At 40.8% G+C, this 13,512-nt stretch overlaps 2 protein-coding genes across 4 annotated transcripts; both read right to left on the bottom strand.

Moving 5' to 3' along the window:
* Window positions 1-2,382: 2,382 nt before the first annotated feature.
* On the bottom strand, window positions 2,383-6,908 carry ptrh1 (peptidyl-tRNA hydrolase 1 homolog). 3 transcript variants are annotated; one of them, XM_046035867.1, is made up of 6 exons: window positions 6,705-6,905; window positions 6,227-6,355; window positions 4,747-4,966; window positions 3,969-4,068; window positions 3,586-3,631; window positions 2,383-3,359 (listed from the first exon to the last, which is right to left on the bottom strand). In XM_046035867.1, the coding sequence occupies exons 2-6, from the start codon at window positions 6,332-6,334 to the stop codon at window positions 3,099-3,101; spliced, it is 735 nt and encodes a 244-aa protein (XP_045891823.1). In that variant the 5' UTR covers window positions 6,335-6,355; window positions 6,705-6,905; the 3' UTR covers window positions 2,383-3,098. The 3 variants fall into 3 exon arrangements, with proteins under 3 accessions (XP_045891823.1, XP_045891821.1, XP_045891820.1); XM_046035865.1 differs by having other exon boundaries at window positions 6,227-6,352; XM_046035864.1 differs by having other exon boundaries at window positions 6,227-6,908.
* Window positions 6,909-7,838: 930 nt separating this feature from the next.
* On the bottom strand, window positions 7,839-10,436 carry LOC123959805 (natterin-3-like). The gene is made up of 2 exons (XM_046034092.1): window positions 10,322-10,436; window positions 7,839-8,956 (listed from the first exon to the last, which is right to left on the bottom strand). Exons 1-2 carry the CDS (start codon window positions 10,434-10,436, stop codon window positions 7,839-7,841), a joined length of 1,233 nt encoding a protein of 410 aa, XP_045890048.1.
* Window positions 10,437-13,512: the final 3,076 nt, after the last annotated feature.

The following is a 13,512-nucleotide window of genomic DNA, read 5'->3' as shown; positions in this document are numbered from 1 at the left end:
AATGGCATGACTTGACGATTCTGATTCGACTATGTAAATCCTTACTCGGGGACATCCCTAAAAGGAACACAAAACATTTGATGTCATATTCTTGTAACGTTAGAGGATTTAATTGGTGCTATTTGTAGTAAACAAATATGGGCACTTTGCATAGACGTTTGAGAACTCTAGCTAAAAAAGTGTTACAATAATACCCCGTCTCCCCGATAGCTGCAGAGTTGGTAGTAATTCTCACCAATGTAAAGTCACTTCTTTCACATAACAAAGACATTTGACTTTAGCTGATGATACACGGGGGCAACTTTTTGAGCAATGATGCCGGGCAATCTTGCTAGTGGCAAGTCCGACTATGTTTTGAACGCATAGCGGTGGTGCGGGGCGGGTGGCGGAGTAGTGGGGGAAGGGGATTACTGTAGTAATCTTTACTCATTACCATTGACGGCAACGTTGCCCAGACCAATTGCTCTGAAAGTTGCTCTGTGTATCATCAGCTTTAGTGTTAATATAACAAGTCAACATCTTAACCGCTCTGTGACACTGTTCTAAGCAAAGTGGTGCAGTGAGGTGAATACTAATGCTAACCAACATGCTGATGTTTAGCTTCTTTTTAATAATGTTTACCATCTGGAGTCTTAGCATGCTAACATTGGCAATTAGCAGTAAACACAATAAAAGTGCAACTGAGTCATGGTGGCACTATTAGCAAAGTAGGCAGGTCGGCGGGGACCATAAACCGACCGGCTGACATTGCCATGCCACCAGCATGAGTAAAAAAAAATTGGATTATAGTTTTAAGAGTGTAAATGTGCGTAAGTCCCATAAATGTGACTCTTCTTAATTAGCCTTCCCAGCATCAGTGGAGTCAGTAGGCTTATTCTGTGTTCCTGCTGAGTTAGCACATATGTGGGAAGACCCCCCACCAGGCCAATGTTAGCCCAGCTATACTTGGCCATAGAGCATGGGGGGAGGTTGGGGGTCCCATTCCTGAATACATTTAGGGTTTCTTCTAAAGGCCCAGGTGTCCAGCCCCACTGCTGACCTCTGACCCCTGCAGAAGAAGTTATTGAAGCCGCCGGTGAAGCCTCCTAAAGCTGACCAGCGAGGAGGGGCTGGGAAAGTGGCCTGATGGAAGCGAAGGGTGGCTCAACGGGGTCACAGCAGAGAAAGACGGGGGGTTTTAGGAGGGTGAGGGGTGTTCAGGGTATGTGTGTTTGTGTGTGGTGGGGGATGTCAGAGTGAAGAAGTTTCCTTTGAGCCCCCCCCACCCCCCCATATCCACGAGTGTGTCCCTGCAGCTATTGTGACTCTGAGCTACAGCAGGACAGAAGGCCTCAAACAAACCGGGTCTAAACAATGTTTGGCCCCTTTTGTTTCTCGCCTGGCTTTCTTCTTCAGCCCTCCATCGCAATCTACTGGCCTCCTTTGTATTGATTTCCCTCATTCAGCAGCTCGTCGGCCTCTTTCCGCTGTTTTATATGCTCTTTTCTGGCTTTTTTGTCTACCACCTCCCCCCGCCGAACTCTCCCTCCTCTGGCATTCTCTGTAGTGTGAGAACGCAGTGCGCCTCTTGACTGGATGCAACTCATTAAAGACACCTAATTGATGAACAGCGTAATTAGTGTGACAATCGGAAGGGGAAATCAATATGTTTTTAGCCAGAACAGCCACATCAGGGAGGACAAGATGGAAGAGAGCCGCATGTGAGGAGGACCATATGTTCGTGTGACAGCAGCATGAAGAGGCTCGCTTTTTCTTTTAGATACAAAAGAGGAGAAATGAGCTTCAAGAAAAGGTTTTTTTGTTTCTTTCCAGTTAAATTCTTGACTCTGGATTTGTTAGAACTGCACGACTGGGCAGAATACTTCTTGTTAGTCTATTAACCTTAAATGCAATGCAATCAAATAAGACACGTATAGTGCTCACACTCCAGCAGAGCATCTCATACAGTACAGACAAATGGTATTTTCATTTGTAGGCCCAGTTTAGACCTCCTGACTACATCTGTACTCACAGTAAATGATAAAATGCACCATGCCAAAATATGAGGTACTGAAACAAAATAGCACTCATGTCCAGCTTCTGTTAAGAGGACTATCTTCAAGTAGAGAATCAACCTGACAAACATTCATTCCAGATTTAAATGTAATAAAAACTGAAATGCAGTTAAAAGTGTGTGTTTACAAAAGGCCACCTGGTGAGAGGCCAAGTCAGTGCTGTGTTGGTGTTGATGTATCAGCTGATAGCAGCTTATCATAGAAACATGGGTATCAGAGAATATGATGACAATAACAACAATCTGTTATGTTTTTCTCTGCGTACGTCTGACAGCAGGGCTGGAAGTTTTACTCTTTGGCAACGTTCAACACAACCAGAGCGGACAAGTTAGCTTTATATAGCAATTTTATTGCTACAGATTTGTCCTAAAAGCAATCAGCTGGGCTCCACCTTCTCCACCAAGGCTTCACAGTCCTTTTGCTTTGTTATATTAATCAGAATAATCTTTAACCTACAAAATAAAACAGTATGACAGACAGCCACTGGATTCATGTACATGGTAATTGTTTCTTGCATTCGTGTTCAGTATTTCATCAGAAAATAGCAACACATTTCAAGTGTCACATCTTGCAACGTTACACCAACGTTACACCACATCTTACTGAAACCTGTTCTCAGGTTTTTGAGGAATCAGAGGCAGCGAACAATCAGTCAAATATGAGTAAAAACACAACACTCCTTGGTGGTAGTAATCAATACTGATCAATGCCGTTCAGACTGGCAACTTGTGTTAGTGAACATTCATTATTATTTGATATTTCCCATTTGATAGCGTAAACGACTTTAAAAAAATTCATTCACACGCACAGTTAGTTGCAGATCTGCTGCTAGAGGTCGTGTTCTCCATCCCTTTAGAACATTCTGGCCTATTTTTGTGGTTACACCCCAGCTCCTGAGACGACGTCACGCTCTGTAGAAATGTATGTCACCTTTAATTCACAGCAGAGAATAAATACCTTCTCAGTCAAGATCCTCTGCCTGTAAAGGTTCATGTTTTCTCCTTCTGTTTTTAAAAACAGAGTTGAGATCAGAAAATTTGAGCTTCAGCTCTGAGCAGCAGCAGAGTCCTCAGCTGGAGAGGCTGAGCGCCTTCTCTCCTTCTGTGCTGCTGGTCTGCCCCCTGCTGGTGAGGAGGGGGACTGGGAGTCTTGCTGGGAGAGTTCAGAGAGGAGGAGGTCCACGCTCTGGACCAAAACAGAGTCCAGAACCTTCTGCTCCTCTGAGGAGAACCGGCCAAGGACGTGACGCTCCACAGAGGCTTTCCCTGTCGGCCGGCCGATCCCAACCCGAAGTCTGGGCATCACCTGCAGAAGAGACGAGAGAGTCACATGATCTACCTTCAGTCTAATGTTTTGTGCTTGATTTTGTTAATATGACAAAATACAGATATAATATGAAAAAAGAAGTTTTATCAAGGGCACAAAAAAACAAGAAAAAAAACAAGAATGTAGGTAAAACAAAGTCAGACTAGAATCTGCAGTGGTAATGCTAAAGAACAGGTGTGCAGTGTGTGAGTTAGCAGTCACTTACATCAGTCTGAAGACAGTCTACACAGGAGCGGACTCCATTGTGACCTCTAGGAAGAAGAAGAAGGTAATTTTGCATTCTCAGTGTCATGTTAAAACACAGTTGAAACTCAAAAATATTACATTAAGTATTCCACAATTTCTAGTTTTCTTACGTTTGTAACTTACAGTGTATTTTTGCACTCAATTCACATAAGAAAAACATTTACTTGGGTTATTATTTCTCACTAGATCCACCAGCATTCAGACTGATGGGATAAAGTTATTTATTGAAAGCTTTTCGAGTAACATTCATTTCTTTTACTTTTCCCCAGACCTTAAAACTGCAGTATGGAGAAGTTACTTAAGTTAGAGCCAACCCACAAGAACATGATGAATGAAACGGACCTGGCACTTCCTCCATGTTTGATGGCAATTTTCCCCAGAGGTTTGTCCAGTTCATCGTGGACCAGCAGGATGTCTTCAGGCTTAATCCCATATTTACCAGCTAGACGGGACAAACAGATACTTTAGATCAAACATTCAATGTGGAATCGGTTCACACCTCAAATGTAGAGGGATATAAAAGCAGGAAAAAAAAGCAGCAACCGGCCAATAGTGGGCATTTTTGCTTAATTTAACAAAAATGAAAACAATCTAACAACAATTTTTAAATCTCTCATAATCAGAGACTGTAATGACTATTTCAACACTATTTTAAATGCTACTACTGCTTTCTTTAGCTGAACATATTACTGTGTGTACAGAATATGACATTAACACATTTCAGGAAACTCTTAATTCATTTGTAACTCCCAGCTTTGGTGTAAACACACATAGACTCACGCTGTATGACGTCAGTGTCACTTTGCTGTTGTTGATTTAATTTCTGTTTAATTATTTGTCCCACAGAGGCAATTTATTAAATGGCAAAGGGGCCTGAGAAAGAGACGGACGGCCAGACAAAGGAATGAAATTTGTTTATAGAGCACTTTTAACAAAACCAATTAGTGAGAGCGCGCAGAGGAGGACAGGACACAAAGATTAGGGAAAAAAAGAGCTCAGGATATGAAAGCAGAGTTTGCTCCTGAGCTCACCTCAGTTCATAAATACATATTCAAAGACAATAAACATATTGCATGACACAAAATCCGCCTATTGACAGGCACAGAGGCCGTTACCTCACCTGCTTTGGCCACTGACACTCCGTTGACGTTCATCAGCAGCCTGGGACGGAGCAGCACCACATGTGTGTGTTGTACCTCTGACACGATGACCTCACCGGACACGTGCTTGTCGCTGCGCCAACGGTCATCCGCGCCAAGACGGGAGGCGAGCGCGCCAAGCACCGCCATGCCGACGCTGTGTCTGGTACTCTCCATCCCCGGGTTACCCAGCCCAACCACCTGAAACACACACACACATCTGCCACACTGAAGGCTGCCAGTTCTGTAGCGGAGCAGCTTTTTTATATGTCATTTTGATGATTTGCTGCAGCCTGTGATTGATTCTTAGATTTGGATTACAAATTAAAAGAAAAAGGCTGGTGATATCCTTTATTCACAATTCTGACTGTCTTGAACAGACTACAAACCCCATAATTCTCTGTGTCCGTCTAATGTTGTGTTTATCGCCTGTATTTATTAATTTATATATTTGTCATCCCTATGACTGTCTCCTTTTTTGTACATATATATTTTACTCATGTTTTTAAATATTTCATTTATATATTTTATCTAGTAAATACACGTAATGCACTTTAAAATCGCCTTAAGTGTATGAATTAGGCTATATAATCACATTTGCCTTAATATCCTTCTTATTTTCAACAACTCTCATAAAGATCCAAATTAAATCAATTTATTCTACTATGACTATTTTCTGTACATCCACAGCCTGATTGATCTTATTCCTCTGTGCCATAGAACTCCATTGTTAAATTAAGTTTGACAACTTTTAATCAGATGATTTAAAGGTTCAAAAACACACTAGAGAATGACAAATGGACTAATGCTTCTACGATGTCAACTCTTCTACAGAAAAAACTGAACTGCCTTGTACTGATGGTACAGATCTATTGGCAGCAGCAACAGCGCTGTTAACAGAAATACTATAGACTACATTGTATTAGACTCGGGCTCTCTGGCTGCTGACACACTGCAAACATTGTGTTTTTCTGCCTCTCAACACTGAGCTTGTATTGATTTTTACTTTAACAGGAGAGAGTGAAAAGTCAACACAGCGGAGGTCAACTGACAAACAACATTAAAGATGAAAAAAGTGTATTAAAAGAAATCAGAAATACCATAGGGTTGTCTTCACTGTGTCACAATGAAAATAAAACTTATATCTTGTAGGATATTTACAACACCTGTTTTTTCAGTCTCCATTAAACCCATTTTTATGGCTAAGCTCCTTGGACACACTGGGATGAATCACTAGACAAAATGTCACTAAACCACTCACATTACACTAGCAGAGTACAGGGTGCAGTACAGAGAACAAGCCAAACTCTATTCTGAAATCTATCAATTTACTGTAGCCTTTCATGGTAATGTTATGGCTAGTTTGAGGTTTCATTTTCTGGAGCAGTACAGATTAATGTTTACTATTCATGGAGCTATAGTTTAGCGGACAAAGTGTAGATGAGGTGAGGTTCCACTTACCAGCTTTCGCCGGCCTTGTGTGTGTATTTCTGCTTCAATGCCCATCGCAGGCGTGAATAGCTCGCTCAGCAGAACTCGGTTAATGACTCGTGTTAAAAGTCGTCGCATTGTGACAAAGTTCAACAGCTTCTTAAAAAAGAGCAACAAATAACGACACAATGTAACGTTACTTAAAACGGTGGCTCTTTTCAATCGGCCCATTAATAAAGACTGTCAGCTATAAACAACATTCCCAGTGAGAAAACACTTATGTCATTAGACTGATTTCTCAAGGGGATTCACTATATCTGAACTTAATCTAACGCCATATTTATCTGTATTGTCTTTATTGTGTTAGGTGACGCTATTATAAGAAACTTCACTTTTACACGAACCTCTGACCTTTTTACATTTTTACATCGTATTCATGTCACAACTCTGTACCACTAACTTTAACCGGTACCGTTAGCGTGCTAAGGTTAGCATACTGTAACTTTACCTTGTTGGCCAACTCACGACAGCATAACACCAACAAACACACTTCAGAGCAACCGCACGATACGTTCAAAACACTGGCAGCGGTGAGGCTTACATGTAACACCGGTAAAACTGAGAATTTATGCAACTTTTTAATATTTCCTCATGAGGTTACATTAGCTAGCCGTCCTGTCACGCCTGTCTCAAACCAGTCAATGAGTGTCAGGAAGACAACACGAGTGAACAGGTTTTTCCTACTCTGTTGGGCTGCAGCGCCATCTTGCTTGATGGCTGAGAAATACAGTCTATTTTACTCAACAAGGGCAAAAATAAATGTTTTGTCTTTTCTGTGGCTGCATTCAGCAGAAAACACTTGGGCCTACCGCGGTGAAACTGTGAATGCTGTGTATTCTGTGATTGGATGGGGAGAGAGGAGGACACACTGTACAACAGAAAGTGATTGCAAAGAGAAGGCACCCAAAGACCATCACCATTTATGAACATTCTTTCAACCAATCAGGGGCCACTTGGAGGCCCCAGGGCAAAAACCAGCGAGTCATTAGTTAGTGGTAACTTCATTCTGCCTTCTTTGTTTACTAAATGCAGCAAATGAGTACAACATACACTAAAATATTAAAGGCTTCTCAAGGGTTTTCTTGTCATTTAAGCGATTTAAGTACATCAATACAACCCACTTTTTAACCCCACTATAAAGTGCTATAAAAGTTAAGGTGTTTGCATTGTTTCTGAATAATAAAGGACTTTTAGTCGACTATAAGGAATAAAAAAAATACTGTGTGATCGAAGAGTAATCACACAAAAGCCACTGATTTAACAAATGGTTAAAAGGTTTTTATTTATTTAAAATTCACAATTCCATTTAATAATTCTTTTATTAAATCTCTGCTAAAGATGCTAAAGACGTGTACTCTTACTTAACAGTCAATGTAGTTGTGAAATATTGTTGCCACATATTTAAATTTATTATAGCAGATGTACTTTACAGCCTTGTAACTGGACAAGTAGTTAGTGAAATAAATAATCTGGTAATTACCAATTTACTAGTTACAGGAAGACAGGAAGACAAAATTAGAAATTCCATGACATTTTTATTCTGTTTTATTTAAAAAACTGAAATTTTCTCAACTTTTCCACATCAGGCTTCAACAGGGTTGTCATCATCTTTATCTTGAGCAGGGGAGCAGGGAACGGGGTCAGTCACCGGCTGACATCTCTCCACCACAGAATTGATCTCGCCGATGGTCACGCCATCGTAGGTGCCCGTGATGTATGTCCAGTGGGTGTCTCCATTGTGGTTGGTCCTGCTCAGCCTGCCAGTGAAAGGGATGTCAGCTGTCATCTTCCTGCCGTCCATCCTCACAGAGCAGGAGTGGTTAGGTGGGACCAGCAGCTGCACAGAGATGGAGTGACTGATGGACTCCACCATGCTGGTTCCCTCTGAGAAGGTCACCGTCTGCTCCTTGGTGAAGTCCACTGTCCCTGGGCTAAGGATGGGCACTTTGGCCTTCATGGTGGAGATGGAGCCATTGCGGGTCTCTCTGCCAATGTCCCAGGTCTTCGCCACTGTACTGGTCTTCTCCAGTTTTACCGTCTTCTCCACATTTCTGCACTCCAGGTTGGTGACCTTGGAGAGCTGCAAGGCCTCTGGAGGATGGTGGAACAGCTCCATCTGGTCAATGCCATACTCCACATGAGAGATGTGCTGGCTGTAGCTCTCTCTGTTGATAGCGAGAACCTGGTAGCTCTTGTACCAGTACTCATCACCCTCCCAGGGAAGGAAGAAGGCCTTGTGTTGGGTCACCACTTTGCCAAGACCGTACTTGTTTTTGCCCACATAGATGTCCGAGTTGGGGCAGGTTTTGATGGCATACTGGGGGACTGCCCCGTACGAATCTTCAACCCACTGCAGGAACTCAAAGTGGTCAACATTGACCAGCACTTCAAACTTGGAGGACACATACTCTCTGTCCGCGTACGGATACTGGCAGAAGTTGCCTTTGCTGGGAGTATAGAAGCCGGCCTCGCAGTTGACTTTGCACACGTAGTCTGTGCGCTCGGTGTAGCCGTTGAAGATGGCGAGAGCACCGTTTGGGAGGGAGCCGTTCCACGTGACCCACTTGAGGTTGGTGTGTTCACCAAACATGGGGAAGGAGTGTGAGGTGGTGTCACTTTCTGGGATCTCTCTCAGTGTAGGAGGCTTGATGACTTCCCGGGAGGGGACAATATCTTCCAGTGTGGGGTTAAGCCATGGCTCTACATGACAAGGCAGAAATAAACTAGAATTTGTTTTTGTTTTTCAGGAGAGAGTACATTTACTTGGAAAAATTAGAAAGTACAGGATCAAAACAATATATACAGTATTGTGCATAGTTTTTAGGCATGTGTGGAAAAATGCTCTAAAATAGAAATGCTTTCAAAAATAGACATGATTATTGATTATATTTAGCAATTAACAAAACGCAAAGTGGGTGAACATAAGAAAAATCTAAATCAAATCAATGTTTGCTGTGACCACCCTTTGCCTTCAAAACTGTATCAATTATTTTAGGCACACTTGCACAAAGTCAGACACCTTGGCTAGACAGAGTACAGCAACAGGACACAAGGTAGTTATACTCCATCAGTAAGGTCTCTCCCAGTCAGCAATTTCAAAGCAGACAGGGGTTTCCAGATGTGCTGTCCAAGCTCTTTTGAAGAAGCACAAAGAAACGGGCAACGTTGAGGACCGTAGACAGAGTGGTTAGCCACAGAAACTTAGCTTACAGCAAATGAAAGACAGATCATGCTTACTTCCCTTCGCAATCAGAAGACATGGAAACAAGGCCAACTCATCTACGCACAAAAAAAATCAGGAATTGGGGTGCAGTAAAATGGCAGAAGGTGCTCTGGACTGATGAGTCAAAATTTGAAATATTTGTCTGTAGCAGAAGGCCGTATATGACCGAAGTGCTGGAGAGTAGTACAAGAATTAATGTCTGCAGCCTACAGTGAAGCATGCTGGAGGTTCCTTGCAAGTTGGGGGATGCATTTCTGAAAATGGATTTGATGATTTGGTCAAAATGAACGGTCTGCTCAGTGCTGAGAACTACAGGCAGATACTTATCCATCACGCAGTACCATCAGGGAGGCATCTGATTGGCTCAAATTTATTCTGCTTTATGACAAAGACCCCAAACATACAGCGAAAGTCATTAAGAACAATCTTCAGCTTAAAGAAGAACAAGAAGTCCTGGAAGTGATGGTGGGGAGTTCTCCAAGATGTTTGGGCCAACCTACCTGCCGAGTTTCTTCAAGAACTTTGTGCAGTGAATTCATGCTGTTTTCAAGGCAACGGGTGGTCACACCAAATGCTGATTAGGGTTAGATTTTTCTTCTGTTCACTCACTTTGCATTTTGTTAATTGAATTAAATACCATCTATCAACATGCCTATTTTTGAAAGCATTCTTACTTTACAGCATTGTTTCCACACCTGCCATAAACTTCTGCACAGTACTGTATAATTTAAAATATAATTACCCTAATTAATCTAATCTTAAAAACATTACTTTGCAAAATGTTAGTTACCTTATGTTGAAATTTAATTGTGTACTTGACAGACAATTATGATGTGACTCACTGCTGGGTTTTTCTTGCCCATCCTGCAGCTGGGAGACATAGAGCAGTGGCTCAGACTGCAGCGCTGGGCTGCAGAGCTGCAGCACTGCCAAGACAACAGCGACACACCACCTCATCTGGACACAGGGAATACCCAAACAGCATGTCAGTATCAGCGGGAATTAAGTTTGAAACAAACAAGCACACTAACACCAACCCAACACTCAAACCTAGCCCCTCCATTATTATTTCAATGCAGCAGTTAATAATGTTATTAGTTATACCTGTGTTTTGCAATCTGCGGCAAAAAAAGAGGTTTATTTAGTGTAATAAGCCCCTCATGGGGGATTTATATTAATATTATTTTAACACATATGGCTGACTTTTGGCACAAAAAACTTAATTAATAATTTTAAGTTTAAGAGTTTAAGGGTAGTGTGACTTTTGGTGCCATAAACAACAGCAGAAATCTGATTCAATCTATGATGTTGCAATTTCTCCTGGCTGTCTACAGAGCTCAGTAATTATTAGACACTGTGTCATACTCCTTTAGAAAGAAGTTTGAAAATTATTTAATCATAGACATAGAAGACCATTAATAATTATTGAGTTTCTGTTTTAAAACACATTTTTAACAGAACTTTATAACATGAGTTTATGTCAAACAGCCTGAATTTACAGCTGACGGAAATTCTCAAATTTTCCATAAAAGTTTTCTCAGAAATAGTGTTAAAATTAGGATCACACCAATGACTAAAATGCAAAGCATTAAAGAAAATGAGTGTGATACTATAAAGTGCATTCTGCGAAGATTAAATGACTGAGTTTAACTATTAATTGCAGATGATTATTTTAAGAGCATTCTCAGGAAATGATCACTGAATACCCTTTTTAGTAAACAATAATAACAAAAAAAGATTGTGTGTAATAGATTTAAGATTCAAATATTTTAGATCAATTTGTTGCTGATTCTGATTGTCAATCAATGTCATATATTGTAGGGAAAAAACAGTGAAATTATGTAGAATGTTGTAAATGAGGAAAATTAGTCCTAACCAGCACTTCAGATACAGAGACGCAGTTTTTACCTCGACAGGTTCCTTCTGCAGTGACACTGGCTGCAGAATGTGCTGAGTTTTAAAACCTCCCTGCAGACTTATTGCCCGCAATAAACAGGAGAAAGCTGCCGCAGCTTCTCACCCGTTGACCCAGTGTTTACAGTATCCTGCTGCTCACTTTGAATCTGATGTGTTAGTGTTAAAGGACAGACTCAAAGCAGAACACAGCCACGCACAAAGCTTCAAAAATTAAACATTACCAATTAACATGTTTAAAACTCATATACGGGAGGTAGAAAGGTTGACTGAGCATATTTGGGTTTCTTCAACAACACCCTACTTCACTCCAGTATTCTCATTGGGAGCTGACCAGTACAACAACTATCCTCTGATTTCAGTTTTCTTTAACAAATACAAATACAGTATTTGTGGGCTGGCTAGTGCACGTTACCCTCATAAATTATATGTTACTGCCTCTCTATGCTACAATGGTACTGGAAACTGTTCATTTTGAGGGATCTCAGACTCCAGGTTGTAGGATTTCTTAGAACCTTCAACTCAACTTATTTAAGCTTTAGCTATACAAGCTAGGCTTGCTGAACATACACACTAAAGAATGAGTGTGTTTAGATGATAATCTTTATGGTCTTGTCTTATTTTTGTTGTGACAGCCAGTTGTCTTTGTTCTGACCTTGACTCATCTACATCTGCTGGCCTGGTGTAAAAAGAGTATTCATGCTGATAATGATAACAGGATTCTTTATTGATCTGTGCTTAGGAAAAAGCACTACTCCCTCCTCTTTCTGTGAATTACTCTTTGATGAGACTGTTAAAAGTGCTTCATAAATAAATTTGCCTGGATTTAACGTCCCGTATCTACTGGGCAATAGAAGATTGCATGATGTCCAAAGTGCTGTGGCGCTCTTTCTCCATTGATGACAAGATAATGTATGTTAAGATAAGGTAAGGCTGGGAACAGAGTGATTAGATGCCCTGTAATAGTGGGTGATTGATTAAGAAGGTCCTTGTTGCTTATGTTGCTGGCTGCCAAGATTAAACCAGAGTAGAAGCTGCTCAACATGGACATTGTTCTGCACGTACAGTCCAGCATAATTGAAAATCGCTGATGTCATGGCCATCTGTGTGCGCCCTTTTTTTTCTGAATGAATGTGTTAAACAAGGCTGTGTAAAGGTCATTTACATTAACAAAACTGCACTATCACTGCCTTCAGCTGCTTCAGCATTCAGCTGAGTGTGAATGCTTGTAAATGCTTGTAAAGAACTTCAGTGTATTATTCAGATCTATATAGTGACTGTAATAAGCAGCGACTCAGTCCGCTTCACAGTTCATGTTGTTCTCTTTGTCCATCTTAATTTGACACAATAGAAGTTGATTAGATATGTGTAACAAGAGAAATCTCATACTGTATGTGTTGTCAAAGCTGAATGAGGAAAACTTTGTGTGTGGGAAAGCAAACTGTATTTCCTGTCTCTATTAATTCACTGCTCAAGTATTTTGTCCAACATGAGGTGAACCACAAAAACAAACAGTATAATACATTAGAATAAGCTTGATGCTAAATGCTAACTCTTGAAAGCACAATGTGTACCATGAGATGTGTGTTTAATTAGTTAAAAGCAAAAGCATAAAAGTAGGTCTTGAGCTGTTTCTTAAAACTATATGGCGGTAGCTTCTCTTATTTGTAATGGAAATTTGTTCCAAGCCATTGGTGCCTGAAACCAGAACACTGCTTCACCAAACTTTTTACTGTTCATTCTTGTTATATTAAGCAAAGCAGCACCAGAGGACCTGAGAGAGCGAGTTGGAATGTAATCAGATAAAATGTTGGATTTATAAGAAGGTGCTAAACCATGAAGTGCTTTGAAAACAAGTGAAAGAACTTTAAAATCAATTCTAAATGCTACGGGAAACCAGTGCAGAGAAGCTAAAACTGGAGTGATGTGTTCTCTCATTCCAGTTTTAGTTAAAACTCTTGCTTCCGCGTTTTGTATTAGTTGCAGTCTATTGATATACTTTTTTGGTAGACCAGTAATTAAAGCATTACAATAATCCAATAGTGAAAAAACAAAAGCATGCAATAACTTTTTGGGATCTTCCAAGTGGCGAAGGGGCCTAACTCTGGCAATGTTTCTT

This window comes from Micropterus dolomieu, linkage group LG21 (assembly GCF_021292245.1).
Source record: "Micropterus dolomieu isolate WLL.071019.BEF.003 ecotype Adirondacks linkage group LG21, ASM2129224v1, whole genome shotgun sequence".
Taxonomy (NCBI): Eukaryota; Metazoa; Chordata; class Actinopteri; order Centrarchiformes; family Centrarchidae; genus Micropterus; species Micropterus dolomieu.
The sequence above is the reverse complement of the archived record's forward strand: the minus strand, read 5'-3'. Positions and strand labels throughout refer to the sequence as shown.